Consider the following 19,709-nt stretch of genomic DNA (forward strand, 5'->3'; position numbering starts at 1 on the left):
AGTAACGTATTCTTCCCTGTAGGATGTAGTATATAGTAATGTATTCTTCTCTGTAGGATGTAGTATATAGTAATGTATTCTTCTCTGTAGGATGTAGTATATAGTAATATATTCTTCTCTGTAGGATGTAGGAGCAGTTCCAGTTTGCCTGCCATTAGTCCTTCCCCACAGGGGTTACAACGTACCTTCTTGTCTTATAAAGTCTTTTGATTAAACAAAAAATTTTTGCCGGAAAGTGTTTTGAAGGAATTGATGAGTTTGTAAATGAAAACTAAATTTGTACTAAAAATTTAGTTTCAAGGATACTGGTTGTTATAAATAACTGGCTGGCATTATTAAGCTGTTGGTAATATTGGATCATTATTTCTTATTTTGCATTGGTATTCTCATTACAGTGAAAGCAACTTCTCTCCCAAGTTTAATGAAAAGGATGGGCAGGTTGAGAGAAAGAGCCAGAATGGCCTGTATGAGGTTAAAAATGGAAGACCTAGGTAAGTACTGTGGTGGGGCATCTTACAATAATGGGTCTTTAAAAGGTAGAAAATAATTGTCAATGAAAATTCACTTAACAATCAAGGTAAGAAAAAAGCAAATTTTATGTAAACCAAACTAAGAGTTACAACTTGGAAGACAGACTCTCAGGAAGCTCTGCGAAGTGTCCCACCTGTTAGAAGATACTGTTGTTTGGTCACTAAGTCTTGGTGAACTCTTTTGTGATCCCATTAGGGATTTCCCAGGCAAGAAAGGGGATCCTCCTGACCCAGGTATTGAACCCACATCTCCTGCATTATTAGCAGGTGGCTTCTTTACCACTGAGCCACCAGGGAAGCCCTGTTAGAAGGTGTAGTCATGTTCTTTTAAGAAGTTACATTGCTAGTGTCAGAAGAAAGGGAAAATAATAATCTTTATGGTCATGAAAGCACTCTCATCTTTGAGGAGGTCTGGTTAATGTACAGATACACTGCACGTTAGGGATGCTAGGAGAGGCCCAGATGGACACACAAAATTTTTGGTCTAAATTTTTTTGTCCTGCCTTAAAATACACATTTTATTTTATCAATGTAATTAACATTTATTAAGGGCTTGCATATGTCAGACCTTGTCTGAAATAATTTATATATGTGATTTAATTAAATCATAATAATAACCCTGTGGATGGATATTTTTAGTTCCATTTACAGATAAGTAGAGAAAATGCAAGTAGTTTGCATATGGTGAGTAAGTGCTGGAAGGAATTGAATGCATCTTCTTATAACTTTACCTTGAAATAGAAATAATAGCAGTTGACTCTTGAACAAAATGGGGCTTAAACTACACAGGCCCACTTATACATGGATTCTTTTTCAGTAGTAAATATTACAGCACTGCTCCATCTGAGTTTGGTTGAATACCTGAATGTGGAACCACAGATAGAGGGGAACTGTGTGTATAGATGGTAGACTATAAGTTTATATGGAAGCATTGTTCAAGGGTCAACTGTAATTGAATAAATTAACAGAAGGAAAGGATTAAGAATTGTATTTCAGTGATTATTTATAAAATGAGATAATACTTTTAAGAATTTATCCAAATATGTAAGAGTAAAAATAAGAACAACCTAACAGTTTAACATCGTTTTTTTCTTTTGGCCATGTCGTGTGGCAAGTGGGTGGGATGTGGGAATCTTAGTTCACCAACTAGGGATCAAACCTGTGCCCAGTGAAAGCGTGGAGTCTTCACCACTGGACCACCAGGAAATCCCTCTTTTTGTACTTTTAAAAGTGATTTTTCTACACAACTCGAAAATTTTCAGTTTTTCTTAAGTCATCATAAAAGGAAGAAATGTAAAAATTAGCATGCCTCCAATAAAAAAAAATAGAAAAATCACAGATTTGGTAATCATACGTATCACCTTGTAGAAATTTTGCAAAAGCTAAAAATATTTTTAGTGCTTCTAAAGCAAGGAAATAGTAGTGCTCCTCTCATGCCAACCTGGTCTTTCAGTTTTGCTAAATTCTTTCTTTGTTCATAGCTTACTCACTTTTCTGTGTTACTGAGTCTTTTCAAGTCAAACTTGCCTTGCATTTGACTTACTCCTTAAGTTCTCTTCTGGGCAAAATATGTTAGAAGATATTTACACATATAAAAGGACAGAAAAGGCAAAGGAAAGATAGCCTGTTTTAGTCAAGACTCTCTTGACTAATGGAAACCAACTCTAGCTTGCCTGAGTAAAAAAGTGAACTTTACTCTAGGACTACAGAATCATCTCAGGAATCCAAAGCAGAAATGCAGCTAACTTTAGGAAAGGGTAGAGTTTGGAAATCCATTAGAACTGTCTCTGCCTTATGTCTGCTTTCCTTTATATGTTATCTTTGTTTTGCTTTTTCTGCAAATAGCTTTCTCCGTTGCTCAGGCAGTAGGGTAATCTATATATCTTTGCTACAGCTTCTAGTTTATCAGTTACAGGCTTGGCCTTTCTCTTAATATTGGCTTTGATCATTTGTATTCAAGGGTGTATGGTTACATGGAATAAAACATAGTTACTGACCACCCTGCTCCTCTTCCTGAATTTGCAAAGTAGAGTAATTGTAACCTGGCCAAGTGTCTTGCCTTTCTGTTTTTATTTGCAAGTCTTGCTGAAATATTTCTGAGTCCAGTATAAAACAATATAAAAATTGACTCAATTTTAATAACAGTCGCAAAGAAGAGCAAAATAAAAAAGAGTGGCTGGGACTTCCCTGGGGGCGTAGTGGTTGAGAATCCATCTGCCAGTACAGGGAGCATGAGTTTGATCCCTGGTCCAGGAAGATCCCAAATGCTGTGGAGCAACTAGGCCTGTGACCCACAACTTCTGAGCCCACGTGCTGCAGCCACTGGAGCTCCTGTACCTACAGCCCATGCTCCGCCACAAGAGAAGCCACTGAAATGAGAAGCCTGAGCACTGCAGAGGAGAAAGCCCCTGCAGCAACAAAGACCCAGTGCAACCATAAATAAAAAAATAGTTAAAAAGATAGCTGAAAGGGAAAATTTGATGAGTTGTTTATTTACTTTCACATACTGGGAGGACCAAAGATATTAAATAGATAAGATTGCAGATTAGGGCATTTCATTTTACATAATGAAAGTTAAACATTTAAGGAATATTGACTGGAAGAAAATTACTCAGGCGTGAGTGTGCCCTGTTTATCTGATAGACTTTTAAACATTGGGTTGTGGCATTAGGTTAAATAGTTGTTGGCATTTTTATAAAATTGTTTTTAAAAATTGAATTTGGTATATTTGAAATCTTGAAATATTAAGTATTTCTACTTCATTATATGCTGTGTGCTGTGGGCTAAGTCGCTTTAGTCATGTCCAACTCTGTGCAGCCTTTATGGACTGTAGCCCTCCAGGCTCCTCTGTCCGTGGGATTCTCCAGGCAAGAATACTAGAGTGGGTTGCCATGCCCTTCTCCAGGGGATCTTCCGACCCAGGGATGGAACCTGTGTCTCTTATGCCTGCCTTCACTGGCAGGCAGGTTCTTTACCACTAGCACCTCCTGGGAAGCCCTCATTATATGCTACACAATATCTATTACTGATAATAAAAATCTAGAACCCACTATGAAATAAATGGACTTTAAAATGTAATCAAAACTATATGAGTGAGACAGGTTGTAACAGAGTGAAGTATGAAAAGAGGATGATGAGAAAGGGAAGAGAAGTGTGGATATACTGGATAAAGCATTGCTGTTGCAGAGTTAGACTGGGATTAGTGCAGAGCATTTCAGCCTTCCAGATTTAAAACAACTCTGGAAATGAGATCCTCCTCCTGGAACAGGCCCAGGCATGAAAGAAAAGTTAAATAACACTGTAAAGAAATACGTGCTTTGAATGTCAAATATGTAATAGTGCTAATGGATTTGTGTGGGGATCTGATTTCCCTCTTAGCACCTTGTTTTGGGCCATATCAAGTTTGGTTCAAAAAGATGAGTACCTTCAGTTGGTTTTATGGTTTTTTGTTTTTCCAGAAATCCTGCAGGACGGACTGGACTGGTTGGCCGGGGGCTTTTGGGGCGGTGGGGCCCCAATCATGCTGCAGATCCCATCATAACCAGGTAAGAGCTGAAAACACATTTCAGTAACAAAGAGACAAGTAATTGGAAAAATACAGACACTAACCATGTTTTTACATGTCCATCATATACATATGCAAATGTATGTATGTATATGTATGTGTTTATATATATAGTTATCCCTTGATATTTTAGGGGATTGGCTCTCGAAGAGGCCCCTGTGCCTCAAGCAGGTAGCAAAATCTATGGATATACAGGTCGCTTACATAAAATGGAATAGTATGGTTGACCTGTCTTATCCGTGGGTTCCACATTTGTGGATACAGAGAGCCGACTGCATGTGTGTGTGTGTGTGTCGGTATATACACAGGCATATATATATATATGTATGTATGCAACCTTGAAATTAAAAGGCGCTTGCTCCTTGGAAGAAAAGCTATGAAAAACCTGGACAGCATATTAAAAAGCAAAGATATTACTTTGTCAACAAAGGCCCGTTTAGTCAAAGCTATGGTTTTTCCAGTAGCCATCTATGGATGTGAGAGTTGGACTGTGAAGAAAGCTGAGCGCAGAAGAATTGATGCTTTTGAACTGTGGTGTTGGAGAAGACTCTTGAGAGTCCCTTGGACTGCAAGGAGATCCAACCAGTCCATCCTAAAGGACATCAGTCCCGGGTGTTCATTGGAAGGACCGATGCTGAAGCTGAAACTCCAATACTTTGGCCACCTCATGTGAAGAGCTGACTCATTTGAAAAGAACCTGATGCTGGGAGGGATTGGGGGCAGGAGGAGAAGGGGACGACAGAGGATGAGGTGGTTGGATGGCATCACCGACTTAATGGACATGGGTTTGGGTGGACTCCAGGAGTTGGTGATGAACAGGGAGGCCTGGCGTGCTGGGGTTCATGGGGTCGCAAAGAGTCGGACACGACTGAGCGACTGAACTGAATTGAGCTGTCTTTTCTTGCTTTTGGTCTTGATCACCTCCAAACCAACTTCCAAACTTTTGTCAACAATAAGTGGGTTTTCTGAAATACAAATTGCTAACAGCTTTTAACCTGCTTAAAAACGTTCTCTGGCTCTCTAAGCAGATGAATTTGATGAATTCTTGGCCTACTTCAACCTCATCATCCATCTTTCCCTCACTGATGTTCATACTGCCATGTACACTTTCAGTTTCTTGAATACATTATTTCGTTTTTATAACTTTGTTTCCTCCCTCTGCATCCTTAAAATCAGATTTGTCTTGTACTAATTGTTCTTTCATTTCTAGCTATCTGTACTCATCAAGCTGTCAGTCTTACAGTTTATTCACCTACATGTCTAGCTCCACTGCTAGGCTGTGAACTCCTTTAGGAGGAATTACAGATGGGGCTTCCCTCATAGCTCAGTTGGTGAAGAAGCCACCTGCAATGCAGGAGAACCCAGTTCCATTCCTGGGTCTGGAAGATCCGCTGGAGAAGGGCTAGGCTACCCACTCCAGTATTCTTGGGCTTCCCTTGTGGCTTAGCTGGTAAAGAATCTGCCTGCAATGCGAGAGACCTGGGTTCGATTCCTGGGTCTGGAAGATCTGCTGGAAAAGGGATACACTACCCACTCCAGTATTCTGGCCTGGGGAATTCCATGGAGTGTATAGTCCATGGGGCCCCAAAGAGTAGGACATGACTGAGCAACTTTCACTTTCATGGGTTAGATGTAGTGTTCAGCCACATTATAAAGACGTGGACACTCATATCTAAGCTGGTGTATTTTAATCTCATGCAGAATGAGAATTAGATTGTAGGCTTTCTGTTTTGGTTTTGTACTGCAAGTTCAAAATCTTTGTCTTTGCCTAAGGGGCTATTAGAACTATTCTTAACATTTGGCAGGGGGAGGTAGATGTGGTGTAGGGAAGGGGACAGGGAGATTTATCAACATCTTTGGGAAGGAGGCTCTGATTACAAAAAGCACATTTTGAAATTAACATTGCCTTGATGCTTTAAGAATATTCAATTAAATTTGAAATATAAAATTAAAGGATAGAGTGAGATTTCTTTTATCAAAAAAGGGGATAAAGATTGAGAAGCATTTTTTTTTTTTTTTTGAGACCAACTGGACATGGAACAACAGACTGGTTCCAAATAGGAAAAGGAGTACGTCAAGGCTGTATAGTGTCACCCTGCTTATTTAACTTATATGCAGAGTACATCATGAGAAACGCTGGACTGGAAGAAGCACAAGCTGGAATCAAGTTTGCTGGGAGAAATATCAATAACCTCAGATATGCAGATGACACCACCCTTATGGCAGAAAGCAAAGAAGAACTAAGGAGCCTCTTGATGAAAGTGAAAGTGGAGAGTGAAAAAGTTGGCTTAAAGCTCAACATTCAGAAAACGAAGATCATGGCATCTGGTCCCGTCACTTCATGGGAAATAGATGGGCAAACAGTGGAAACAGTGTCAGACTTTATTTTTCTGGGCTCCAAAATCACTGCAGATGGTGATTGCAGCCATGAAATTAAAAGACTCTTACTCCTTGGAAGGAAAGTTATGACCAACCTAGATAGCATATTGAAAAGCAGAGACATTACTTTGCCAACAAAGGTTCGTCTAGTCAAGGCTCTGGTTTTTCCTGTGGTCATGTATGGATGTGAGAGTTGGACTGTGAAGAAAGCTGAGTGCTGAAGAATTGATGCTTTTGAAGTGTGGTGTTGGAGAAGACTCTTGAGAGTCCCTTGGACTGCAAGGAGATCCAACCAGTCCATTATAAAGATCATTCCTGGGTGTTCTTTGGAAGGAATGATGCTAAAGCTGAAACTCCAGAACTTTGGCCACCTCATGTGAAGAGTTGACTCGTTGGGAAAGACTGATGCTGGGAGGGATTGGGGGCAGGAGGAGAAGGGGACAACAGAGGATGAGATGGCTGGATGGCATCACTGACTCAATGGACGTGAGTTTGAGTGAACTCCGGGAGTTGGTGATGGACAGGGAGGCCTGGCGTGCTGCGGTTCATGGGGTCGCAAAGAGTCAGACATGACTGAGCAACTGAACTGAACTGAACTGAACCTGTATTACATAATCTTCTTTTCTGAAAACAGGGTGAACTGTTAAAAGCAATTATTACAGATCTTTTTTACTACTTATATTAATAATTCTTAAAAAGGTTCCTTGGATAAAAAAGAAAAGAAACTCTTAATGATCTTCCTTTAAATTTTGTTCTGCTTTAAAATCTTTTTGATAAATTTTACTTTAGTAAAAAGTATATCTTGAATTTTTATTATGGAGACTATAATATCCTTTATTGAAAGTAGACATTTGGTTTGTAACAGTGCTAAATAAAGAGTATTTTTTTAATGCAAAACAATATTTCTTTATAAAACTAGCTGATTTGAGGTAAATGTATATACACTATTATAAAGAAAAATACATCTTTATATTTTTGTCTTAAGCTTGGTTTAGGACCTTGATCTTTGTTCTGAATCACTTATGATCTTACATTACTGTTTATAGGTGGAAAAGGGATAGAAGTGGAAATAAAATCACCCATCCCATTTCTGGGAAAAACATCTTGCAGTTTGTTGCAATAAAAAGGAAAGACTGTGGAGAATGGGCAATCCCAGGGGTAAGCATTAAAGTCAAATCAATGTTTTCAGTTCTTTTTAGTTGCTTTACTTATATAACGCAAGGTTATTGCATATGGATCTTTTCTACTCCCTTAAGTCTCTTTCCTCCCTACTTCAGTTAGTAATTCCTTTGCAGTGAAGTATCATTGTTAATGACAAATGTAGAATAATACAACAAAGCTGTTAAAATCTGAGTCTTAATTCTACAACCCTTGAGGAAGAACATGGACTTTGATGTTAGACCTGGGCTTGTGTTTTAGCCTTTCCACTTGGAGCTGAGTGCTGTGGAGTTCAGACCTTTGTTCTAAAAATAATCATATTTATTTCACAGGATTATTAGAGAGAGCATTTAAAGCACCTGGTATTGTAGATACTCACTAATGCTGAGTCTTGTCTTAGAACCCATCCCCTACTCTAAGACCAAAGTAACATTTTCAGTACTTTAAAAAAAGATAACACATTACTTACCATTACTTACAGTTTTTAAAGTTTCTATAATATCATCAGGAAGAGTATACTTTTATTGAGTTCACGTCAGTGGTATTTCAAGTGGCTTTAAAAAAATGTGTATGTGTTCAAGAGCGGGTTTTATATTTTATGCCGTATTGTTAAACGGAGATAGTTTGATAAGAGGATGACTCGTCCTATACACATTCTGCTATCTGCAAGAATGGTTTCTTTCTTTGTAGGGTGAAATGGAATGAAAATGAAGATTGTAGCTGTACGAGCCAAATAAACTTCACACATGCTGAATGCAAAATACAATGATATCATCATCATAGGATTTTCTGTTTTTATTGTCATTTGAAATTCTGATCAGTCAGGGAACTATTGTTGTTAAATATATTTTTGAGAGTCGTTCACCTCAGTGTATTTTGAGCATCCGAGGATATGGCAGAGCTACATGAGCAAGCATCCCTGTCTTCTTGGTGCCTGCACTCCAATGAGGGAGACCATACAAGATGAATAAGTTCTTGTATGTTAGGTGATAAGTATTAAGAAAACTAAAGCAAAGAAGGGGACTAGGAAGTGTTGGGAGAGCTTGCAATTATAGATAGAGGGTGGTTATAGAAGGTCTCCTGAGAGAAGGTGACATCTAAGTGAAGATCTGGAGGAGGTGGACAAGTGGCCCATGTAGATATCTGGGGAAAGCGCCTTTAGGTAGAAGCAGTAGCAGTTGCAAAGGCCTTAAGGTTGGGATATGTCTGGCACATCCTGGGAACATTGAGGAGGTCACTGGAATGACTGGTGGGGAAAGTATCAGTTTGTTATATTCTTGCCTCCAGCCCTTCCTTCTGTAGCTTGACTTTGGAAAATACCAGGAAAGGGTCTGACAGGCTCAGTTATCATAGGCTAACCTTGGACATTTACTGTGGTTGAGTATATATATGGTTGATACCCTGCTAAGCTACTTCTACTAGAAACAAATGATTTAGAGAAGAGCATATTACAGAAGATTATGGACAGATAGAGCAACATATCCCTGGAGAAGGAAATGGCAACCTACTCTGGTATTCTTGCCTGGGAAATCCCATGGACAGAGGAGCCTGGTGGGCTACAAAACATGGGGTTGCAAGAGTCAGACACGACTGAGCGCCTAAACCAACACCCACCACAAAGCAATATATGTCCGCTGTATCAGTCAGTAAATATTTATGGACTGAATTAAAGCTTTTCCTTTTTCTTTTTAAACAAAAATGTGACTCTCAGGGGATGGTGGATCCAGGAGAGAAGATTAGTGCCACACTGAAAAGAGAATTTGGTGAGGAAGCTCTGAACTCCTTACAGAAGTCCAGCGCTGAAAAGAGAGAATTACAGGAAAAGTTGCAGAAGCTCTTCAACCAGGAACATCTAGTGGTAAGAAATGATTTCTAAGAAGGATTTAGTCCTGGGAATTAATGAAAATTACTTAAAATTCACCTGAAAATCTGGTAGATTATTCTCTGAATAAAGTGAAATACCTGTATATTTGAAATACATGTTCATAAAACAAATTGTAGCTCTTCTCTGTGACTAAATTCCTACTTAAATTTTTATAGCCCAACTTCACATCATTTATTATAATACGTTTTTTCCTCATAGTTTTTCTTTAGACTCAGTGTGAGCTAATGTGATACTGAGTTCACTCATCTAACAGTAAATCTTTCCTGTTTTTAAAATATTTGCAAGAATTCAGCTTTTTTGAAAGGACATAGATTTTACCTTAGGTCGTTCAGAGCGCTTCTCGTTCATAACAGTTTAAGTCCGATGTCTGTTTTGCTTATGTGTCCTTTGTGGTTTAAGAAATCACTATGAGGCATATGTGCACTAGCAATAAGGAGAAGAATGGATTTTCTTTTTTGTTGCTGTTGGCTTTTGTTTGACGTGCTTTATTTTCTTCCTAGAATTAGGATTTCTTAGTTGTTTATATTGTCTGGGTTTTGGGTCACATTTGTGTTAGATGGCTGGATCCAAGTCTTTTCATGTATTAAGAGCTTAAATATTAGTCTTTACTAACCTTGTTTATAGATCTTTGTTTAACTAGAAGAGTCTGTCTTTGTATGTCCAAAACTGTAACCATGGAAATTGTTTAAATTGGCGTATGATTGCTTACTGTAAGTGGCACGAGTCAGCTGTGTGTACACATATATCCTGAGTCTCCCACTCACACCCCCTGCAGAAATTATTAAAATTTTCCTGCTGTAAGTGGCACGAGTCAGCTGTGTGTACACATATATCCTGAGTCTCCCTCTCACACCCCCTGCAGAAATTATTAAAACAGAAAAATATTTACATGAAGAGTCTTAAAAAAAAGCATATGGCCCAAATATGATTATTCTTACATTCTGAAATTAGAATCTGAGGTGTTGAGGGTTTTGTGAATGTTAGATAGCGCTACCTCAGAATGTTCTTGAGACTATTGTTTCCTGGGAAATTTATGTATTTAAAAAAATATTTTGTTCATTTGATGCTATTATAAATGGAATCACTTTACTTTGTTAATTTCATTTTCACATTGACTTTTTTTGGCCACTTTTTCTTTTTGAGGAATCTTAGTTTCCCCTGGTAAAGGCACCAAGTCCTAACCACTGGACCACCAGGGGATTCCCTCCCTGGGACATTTAGAACAAGCATATGGAATGTTACATTAAAGGTTCTGTAATATTTATATTTCTTTTGTGTGTGTGTGTGTGATAAAAAGCACATAGCATATAATATGCCCACTTAACCATTTTTTAAGTGTACAATTAATTAATGTTAATTAAATGTGCATTGTTTTGCAACAGATATTTCTGATTCTGAAGAAGGCAGCATGTTCTGCTCTACCCATTCCTTTTCACTCTATGCTTTTTTTCTCATCTGTCTCCTTTTAAAAAAACAGATATATAAAGGTTATGTTGATGATCCTCGAAACACTGATAATGCATGGATGGAGACAGAAGCTGTGAATTACCATGATGAAACAGGTAATTTTACTAATGTTCATTAAACTAACTGAATTAGTGGATCAATTTAAGTCAAGCAGCCTACTAGGACACAATTAAATCTGGACTATTTCAGTATTTTAAGTCAATCATCTAGTGATTATAGAAGTATATTTGTATGAAATCAGATTGTTGATATTAAGATAATATATTTTAAAAAATGAAAGAATATGTAGAAGAAAGCTTTAAAAGTGTTACCAGTAACGAATCTCCTTTAATCCATTGGTGAGTCAGACACGACTGAAGTGACTTAGCAGCAGCAGCATATAAAATTAAGGTTAAAATTATAAACTGATTATGTGCCTTAAAGTTGTCAAATTGTTTGAGTCCATTTGTATGAAACAAAAGCAAAAGCAAAAGCAGAAGATTTGGGTAGGAAGTACGAGTATAATAAAGGAAATGGGATTTACGTCTGTCTTAATGTTTGAAATAATTTTATAGTAAGCATGTATTCTTAAAATGCAAAATAATACCGAAAAAATTGCAACTGTTGAACAAACTTCAAATGGATGATTTTTTTCTGGTCAGTGGATTTAAAGATTTAGCAGGTGGGTGGAAATCTGTTATTGTAAAAAGCAAGGGGGAATCTGCTATTTAGAAAATTAATTGCAATTTTAATATTTGTTGAGTGGCTTCTCTTGAAACATTTTATTGCTAAATTGGATGACCTTTTAGATACTTTGTTTTCATCTGTAGCAAAATGAAGTGGTACCATATCAGGGAACTAATTGTTGTATTCATGGTTGCTGAATGTTGCCTTCATGTTGCATTCCAACTGTTGCTGGAAACATGGGGGGAGAGAGACTGATCATGTCTGAGGTTTCAGGCAAGTCCCTGGGATGGACTGCCAAGTGAGAGTCCTTGGCTTCATGCAGGAAGGAATTCAAGATCGAGCTGAAGTAGAGTGAGCACAGATTTATTCAGGGAGGTACACACTACATATGGAGAAGGCAGTGGCACCCCACTCCAGTACTCTTGCCTGGAAAATCCCATGGACGGAGGAGCCTGGTGGGCTGCAGTCCATGGGGTCACCAGGAGTCGGACATGACTGAGCGACTTCACTTTCACTTTTCACTTTCACGCATTGGAGAAGGAAATGGCAACGCACTCCAGTGTTCTTGCCTGGAGAATCCCAGGGACGGCAGAGCCTGGTGGGCTGCCGTCGTCTATGGGGTCGCACAGAGTCGGACACGACTGAAGCGACTTAGCAGCAGCAGCAGCACACACTCCATAGACAGAGTATAGGCTGTCTCAGAAAGCAAGAGACTCTGAAATATGGGGTGTTTGGTTTTTATGGGCTGGGTAATTTCATAGGCTAATGAGTGGGAGAATTATTCTGGCTGTTTTGGAAAAGGGGGAGGGGATTTCCAGGGATTGGATCACACTCACTTTTTGACCTTTTATGGTTAGCCTCAGAACTGTCCCGACTCCTGTGGGTGTGTTATTTAGCATATGCTGATGTATTATAATGAACATATCAAGATCTAGTATGCCATCTTGGACCTAGTTGGGTTTAACCAGTTTATATTGTGTCCTCAGTGGCTGTATCATTAAAGGTTATGCCTTGCCCCTTCCTGTCTCAATATAACCTTGTGCAAATCACATGTTCTCTTGGACTCAGTTTTTTCCTTATAAAATTGTCTGCAACTAGATTTGTCACTTTTACATTCTTGCTGAACTTGGGGAAACTCCCAGCACAAGTTTCATTACTTCTATACAACAACTGTAAGCTAAGTATTAGAACAATTCATTTTGGTATTAAGAACTTAAATATTTCAGAAGGAAAAATAATGCATATGTGATTTAGAAGCAGGTCTCTGCAACTTAAGTACTGATAAATTTGTTAGCTATTTATTTTTGAAGTTAGAAAACAATGACTGATCCTCTAGTGGTTGATTATATAGTGTCTGAGTTGTTCAAATCATTGGTTTCACTGTTTCATTCTTTCTCTAAACGTAAAAAAATTTTGCAGTCTGATAATTTCACATCTCTGCCATATCTGAGTTTGATTCTGATCCTTTGTCTCCTCAGACTGTGGTCTTTGCCTTTTAGCATGCCTTCTAGTGTTTTTGGAAGGTGAACATGATGTATCTAGTAAAAGGGACTGAGGCAAATAGACCTCTAGTGTGAGGTTTTATGTTTGTCTAAACATAGCTAGGAGTTAGGCTATACTTATTATTTGCTATAATTGTAGGTGTCAGAGACCAAAATTTCCTCCCAGTGGTTTTTTTTTTTCACCTCCTTTCATCTTTTGATTTCCCTAGAGACTACTTAAATAAGATCTGAGCCATGCAGTTCTTTAAGTTAATGCTCCCTTGTTATTTTATGGAATCTCTATTGCTGTGGGTGTTAAGTTGGAAGCGACACTAAAAGTTCAGCTTCTCTGAGCTAGTGCCAGATCGAATCTCGGAGACAGAGTTTTGGGTGAAGTTGCATAGCTTCTTACATGAAAAGCATAGCTTTATTGCTTTGCCAGGCAAAGGGGGACGTAGCAGGCTCCTGTGCATATTCAAGAAGAGTTGTTGATTTTCAGTTTGTATTTTTTTGGTGTGAAGATGGGAGTGATGACCTGCAGGCTCTTTAAATGTCAGACATATAAACTTTACTAACTTTTTAAAATTTCGCTTTGTGTAGTTTATTAGTTGACCAGAGGGCAGTATACTTTTCAGATGTTATTGGATCTGATAAAGAGCCTGTTGGAGAACATTGTTATTTAGATAATCATATTTTAACTTTTAGACTCAGGTTTACTTCTTAATTCTGGTTCTCCATTGGTTATCGTTTATTGTATTTGCCATGAAGGTACACCAAGAGCTGTCACTTTAGCACTGGGATTTAGAAACCTTTGTGCTGAAATGGGCTTCCCTGGTGGCTTAGACGGTAAAGAATTCTCCTGCAATGCAGGAAACCTGGATTTGATCCCTGGGTTGAGAAAATCCCTTGGAGAAGGGAATGGCAATCCACTCCAGTATTCTTGCCTGGGAAATCCCATGGACAGAGGAGCCTGGCGGGCCTGTAGTCCTTGCGGTCACAGAGTTGGACACGACTGAGTGACTAACACTTTCTCTTTCATGTGCTAAACTATTCGATTGATTCTTTTAAGAAGCAGCATTATTATTTTATTATTTCAAATGTAATCATTATAAAGGATACATGTGTTTAGAATGAGTTATTTAGGAAATAGGTGACATAAAGTGGAAAGAATTTTAAAGCAGCAGTTATTTCATTTCCCAAAGATAATGACTGTTAACATTTTATTTTCTTCCACATTTGTATAGCTGTTTTTAAAATAAAAATGGGCTAACACTCTACATTTTATTTTGTTACTTACAATTTCACTTAATATATTAATACATAACGGACATATTTCCATGTCAGTATGTGGAGAGCTTCTTCACTTTTAATGATTATATGGGAATCCAGTGGACTCTTATCATTTATTTAATCTGTGCCCTCTCAATGGAAAGTTTGGTTATGTCCTCGTTTTCCTCTTTGTTTATAAATAGTGTTGTCTTGAATACTTCAATAAGCTTTTCTTTTTATTTCCTTAGGGTAAATCCTTTGAAGTGAAATTATTTGGTTGCTTATGGTCTCCCTAGTGCCTCTTACAGAGTCTGGTGCATAAGAGGCAATCTGATATTTGTTGCATGAATGCTTATCAAAGAGCACTTGCTTTTTAAAAGCTCTTGATAAATACTGCCAAACTATCCTACAGAAATATCCCATTTAGATTGCGAACTGTGATTGAAAACATTTATTTTAAATTTTTGATAATTATAGATATTTTAATAAAAATTTATAAGTATATGGTTTCTGATTTGGTGTAATACTTGGAAAAGTGTACTTACCTTATGACTCTAAAGTGAATCATTTATAATTGTTTTCTTTCATTTTTTTAATGTTTAAATCTAATCCCTCTGGAATTTTGATGTGAGGTTTCATGTTTATTTAATGTTAAACTTCTTTTTTTAAGAGTAATATTTTTACTTTTTAAAGAGAAAAGCTGGACTTCCCCAGTGGTCCATGGTTAAGAATGTGCCTGTCAATGCAGGGGACATGGGTTCAGTCCCTGGTCTGGGAAGATCCCACACGCAGTGGAGCAGCTAAGCCCACATGCTGCAACAACAGCAGCCACCGCAATGAGAAGCCCACGCTCAGCGACGAAGAGTAGCCCCTGCTTGTCGCAACTAGAGAAAGCCAGCGCAGAGCAACGAAGACCCATATGCAGCCATAAATTGTTCAGCTGCTCAGTTGTGTCTGACTCCTTGCGACACCATGGACTGCAGCCGTAAATACATAAATAAATAGAGTGGTATTGGAGAGGACTCTTGAGAAGCCCTTGGACAGCAAGGAGATTCAACAAGTCAATCCTAAAGGAAATCAATCCTGAATATTCACTGAAAGGACTGATGCTGAAGCTGAAGCTCCAATGCTTTGGCCACTTGATGCAAAGAGCTGACTCATTGGAAAAGACCCTGATGCTGGGAAAGATTGAAGGCAGGAGGAGAAGGCGACGACAGAGGATGAGATGGTTGGATGGGGTCGCTGATTCAATGGACATGAGTTTGAGCAAGCTCTGGGAGATGGTGAAGGACAGGGAAGCCTGGCATGCTGCAGTCCATGGGGTTGTAAAGAGTTGAACACGACTGAGTGATTGAGTTGAACTGAGAAGGAGCAAGAGAGGGAAAAGCTTCTTTTTTTTTTTTTTCTGCACCCTGTGGCATGTGGGATCCTAGCTGCCTGACCAGGGGACTGAGTGCACACCCTCTGCATTGGAAGTGCAGATTCTTCACCACTGAACCTCTAGGCAAGTCTGAGAAAAGCTAGCTTATTGGTACCTTTACTTGAAATTTAGAAACTTGGTTAAAATTTGGGCATTTGGGAAATTTGGAATATTCTCATTTTTAATTCAGTCTGCCAGTTAATATGATGATTTAAAATTATTTTGAATAAGAATACTTGAAGGTACAGGATTATGCAGAAACAGAAGTGACTAAATACATTACATTTTCTTGATGATGTTTTTTTCTTTGGTACCAGGTGAAATAATGGATAACCTTACTTTAGAAGCTGGAGATGATGCTGGAAAGGTGAAATGGATGGATATCAGCGATAAACTCAAGCTTTATGCTAGTCACGCTCAGTTCATCAAAAGTGTGGCAGAGAAACGAGATGCACACTGGAGTAAGGACTCTGAGACTGGCTGCCCTGGGTAACAGCTCACAGTCTCCATGTAAGCCAAAAGCCAGGAAAGGAGCATGTACGGAGGAGAAGACAGTATCACAGAACTCATATGTAAAAAGGGCAGGGCAGGTCACTTGGAAATTATTCATTAAATGACAGGCAGTTAGGTTTTGCATCAGAATAAAATTAGCAGGTATGGTGAAACAACACATAATTTTCTGCTCTTCTGTCAAAAGCGCTGTAAACAATCATTTTGTATATATTTAAGCATGTATTAAACCAAATTGAAACAACTGATGCTCTTTGAAGAATCAGAATTCGAACAAAGATAAATTTAGATGAATTTCTGTTCAGCCATAATTTCTGCTTTCTATGTAATTCTTGTGTGTCAGTTTTGTTTTTCTCCATTGACTTTTGAGGTATGAAGGCTATTCCTATCGAATCAAGCGTCTCTCAGAGGAGTGCCGATCACTATCGCCTAATCTGATTTATCTTTAAATTATTTGGTTCACACTTTGCTTTATATGATCTTGTTGAAGCTGGTTTCAAAAACGGAAAACTTTTGTATTCTTGACTTTAGAGTTGTAAGTTATATGAGGAAATTTCAGTCACCCTTTTAGTCAAAAAAGATCAAGACCGATGAACAAAAGATCATGTTCTCATTTCCAAAAATTCTGAATTACAAAAATGTGTCCAGACAACTAGTAATTTAAATTTAATATGCATTCCACTCTACTGTAACTGTGGGGAAAGGCTACCCACTGTAGTATTCTGGCCTAGAGAATTCCATGGACTGTATAGTCTGTAGGGTTGCAGAAGAGTTGGACATGACTAAGCCACTTTCACTTTCACTACTGTAACTGTATGTACCATAAATGAATTAAAAATGATGTTCAGAAAATAAGTGAAATGAGACAGAGGAGGTCTTTGGGAGTTAAAAGTGTCCTTTGTTAGGAAGGGGTTGTTAAGGACTGACTTAAGTTTTTGAGACTCACTGTTAACATTGTCCTTCTTTGAGGAAAGGAAAGAGTTGGTGTTCCAGGTGTTCTTGGAAGCAGGGAAGAGGAAGGAAGATAACACTGCCTTGTCTCAGTGGACCTATCACTTTCTGGCCTATATATCCGTTGGGAAAGTCCCATAGTACTAACACCTATCCACCTGAGGGAGGGACTGTCATAATTCCATCCTCATTCCGGTTGGACTATAGGTGGGTCATTTGAAGAAAAGGTGGTTTAGGGAATAGAGGCATGGTTGTTTTCTTCAGATATTTGATAAAGGTATTAGGCTAGAGAACAAAATGAGGGCTAAGATAAATTAACAAAAAAAGGTTTTGTTTTTTTCCCCCCTTATTTAATGTCAAAGCTCTTGGTGGTAAACTTTAATTGAACTGACAGGAGGCTTTACTCCCCCTCTGTTTTGCTGAGAAACATTAGAATGTTTGATTTCAGGTTGTTGCCTCAAACCCCTCGGAAAGAGTTATAGGGTTTATGTTCAGTATTTGTTTTCTAAAATCCACAAAATCCTGGTCCTTGGGTGTGTATATGGGACTTGTGCTTGACAAGGATGTGCTTCCCTGAGTGAAGGGTAGGACGACCTTGACCCAGCGTGGAAGAATTTGATTCTTCTTTCACTGTTTGACAGGAAGAAATTGCTTCTTACTGACACTGAAAAGGATTTTCTAAAACAAGCTGCTAACAAAATCTCTCGAGAAAGCTTGAGTACTTGCCTGAAGAATGACATTTATTTATGTTTTAATAGTTTTGATGCATCTAAACTGACATTAGTGAAGATTTTAGGTTGTATTAAAAATTGTCTTTAAAGAATAACTAAAGCACATGATCCACATGTTGCATTTTAGAGTTTTCATTGGAACGTTTACAAAGTATGTAAAACGATAAAACTACTGTACACTGTGGACAGGGTAGAAGTAGGTAATCTCACTGTAAGTATCCAGCACCATCTATAATAGAGAAAAAACTGATTAAAATTTTAGTTTAAGACATTTCTGGAGGAATATCTACTCCTATAATAGGTGATATTGCTTTCACATTTGCCTTTCTTATATTTTAGATATAAGGAACATTTTTGTTTTTTAGAGACATTTAGTCAAATAAATAGTGTGGATACCATTTCTTGACTATCTATGTTATAGCTCTCAATCCTCACAAGAATCCTGTGAAGTTAGGTGGTATTATTCCCACTTCACAGATGAAAATGAAATTTAGAAAGGTTGCCCCAAGGTTTATTCAGTAAGCAACAGAACTGGATTTGCGAGGTCCCAGAAACAATTCTCTGTCTTTTGTGTTCCTTACTAAGGTTGTGAAGCTTTTATTATTTCTTACTTTAAGTTTGTAGTTTGGTAGATTCTTTATTACTTAAGCAATACTCATGTTATCCATAGCACATTTATGGCTTGTTACTTGAAATTTAAGAGCCACATCTGATTTGGCTCATGTTACTGAGCTTGTTGGCGTAATCATGGCCCAGAGACGACTTATTGATCATATCTTAACCTACGGATGAGTGGTTACGCCCAGTGTTTGTCTTGGTAGCAGGTTGTTCTTAAGACTTTAAAGCATTTCAAATGCAAATAGAAGCAAGATACTAAACCTGCCAAAGAGGGCGCCTAAAATTTCTAACCACTTTCAGAAGCTAAATGCTACTCTGTCTTACAGTATAAGGACTTACGGTGGTTGCTGTTATTTTCTGAAATATTTGTGAAGTTTTAATAAATATATTGATTTTAAAGTACATCATCTGAAGAAGCACGTGTAATTTTTTTGGTCTTGTTTACATCTATTTTAATCATATTATTAACATCAGTATGGGCACAATCTGAGGCTATTCAACTCTTAGGATAAAAGTATTTAAAATGTATGCTGCTGCTGCTGCTACATCACTTCAGTGTGTCCGACTCTGTGTGACCCCATGGACGGCAGCCCAACAGGCTCCCCCGTCCCTGGGATTCTCCAGGCAAGAACACTGGAGTGGGTTGCCATTTCCTTCTCCAATGCATGAAAGTGAAAAGTGAAAGTGAAGTCGCTCAGTCATGTCTGACTCTTAGTGACCCTATGGACTGCAGCCTACCAGGCTCCTCCGTCCATGGGATTTTCCAGGCAAGAGTACTGGAGTGGGGTGCCATTGCCTTCTCTGATTTAAAATGTCTAGTAATGCTTAAAAGATACTTGGAGGGACTTCCTTGGTGGTCCAGTGGCTAAAACTCCATGCTCACAGCACAGCGGGCCTGGGTTTGATCCCTGGTCAGGAAACTAGGTTCCTCATGCTGCGAGTAAGAGTTCACATGCTGCAACTAAAAAAGCACCCTGCAAGCCACAGCGAAGATTAAAGTTTCCAAGTGCCACAACTAAGCCCTGATGCAGCCAAATAAATAAATTAAAAAAAAAAGTTATTTGGAGATTTTACTCACC

The 19,709-nt window shown here is 38.3% G+C and overlaps 1 protein-coding gene across 2 annotated transcripts in view; it reads left to right on the plus strand.

Moving 5' to 3' along the window:
• NUDT9 (nudix hydrolase 9) overlaps positions 1-19,037 on the plus strand; it is a 37,367-nt gene extending 18,330 nt beyond the window's left edge. For both annotated transcript variants that reach the window (XM_027544984.1, XM_027544985.1), the window contains 6 exons: positions 396-491; positions 3,989-4,075; positions 7,521-7,632; positions 9,344-9,490; positions 10,995-11,079; positions 16,138-19,037. In XM_027544984.1, coding sequence (XP_027400785.1) covers positions 396-491; positions 3,989-4,075; positions 7,521-7,632; positions 9,344-9,490; positions 10,995-11,079; positions 16,138-16,313 — 703 coding nt within the window. In that variant the 3' untranslated portion in view covers positions 16,314-19,037. The remainder of the gene's footprint in view (positions 1-395; positions 492-3,988; positions 4,076-7,520; positions 7,633-9,343; positions 9,491-10,994; positions 11,080-16,137) is intronic.
• Positions 19,038-19,709: the final 672 nt, after the last annotated feature.

This window comes from Bos indicus x Bos taurus, chromosome 6 (assembly GCF_003369695.1).
Source record: "Bos indicus x Bos taurus breed Angus x Brahman F1 hybrid chromosome 6, Bos_hybrid_MaternalHap_v2.0, whole genome shotgun sequence".
Classification (NCBI taxonomy): domain Eukaryota; kingdom Metazoa; phylum Chordata; class Mammalia; order Artiodactyla; family Bovidae; genus Bos; species Bos indicus x Bos taurus.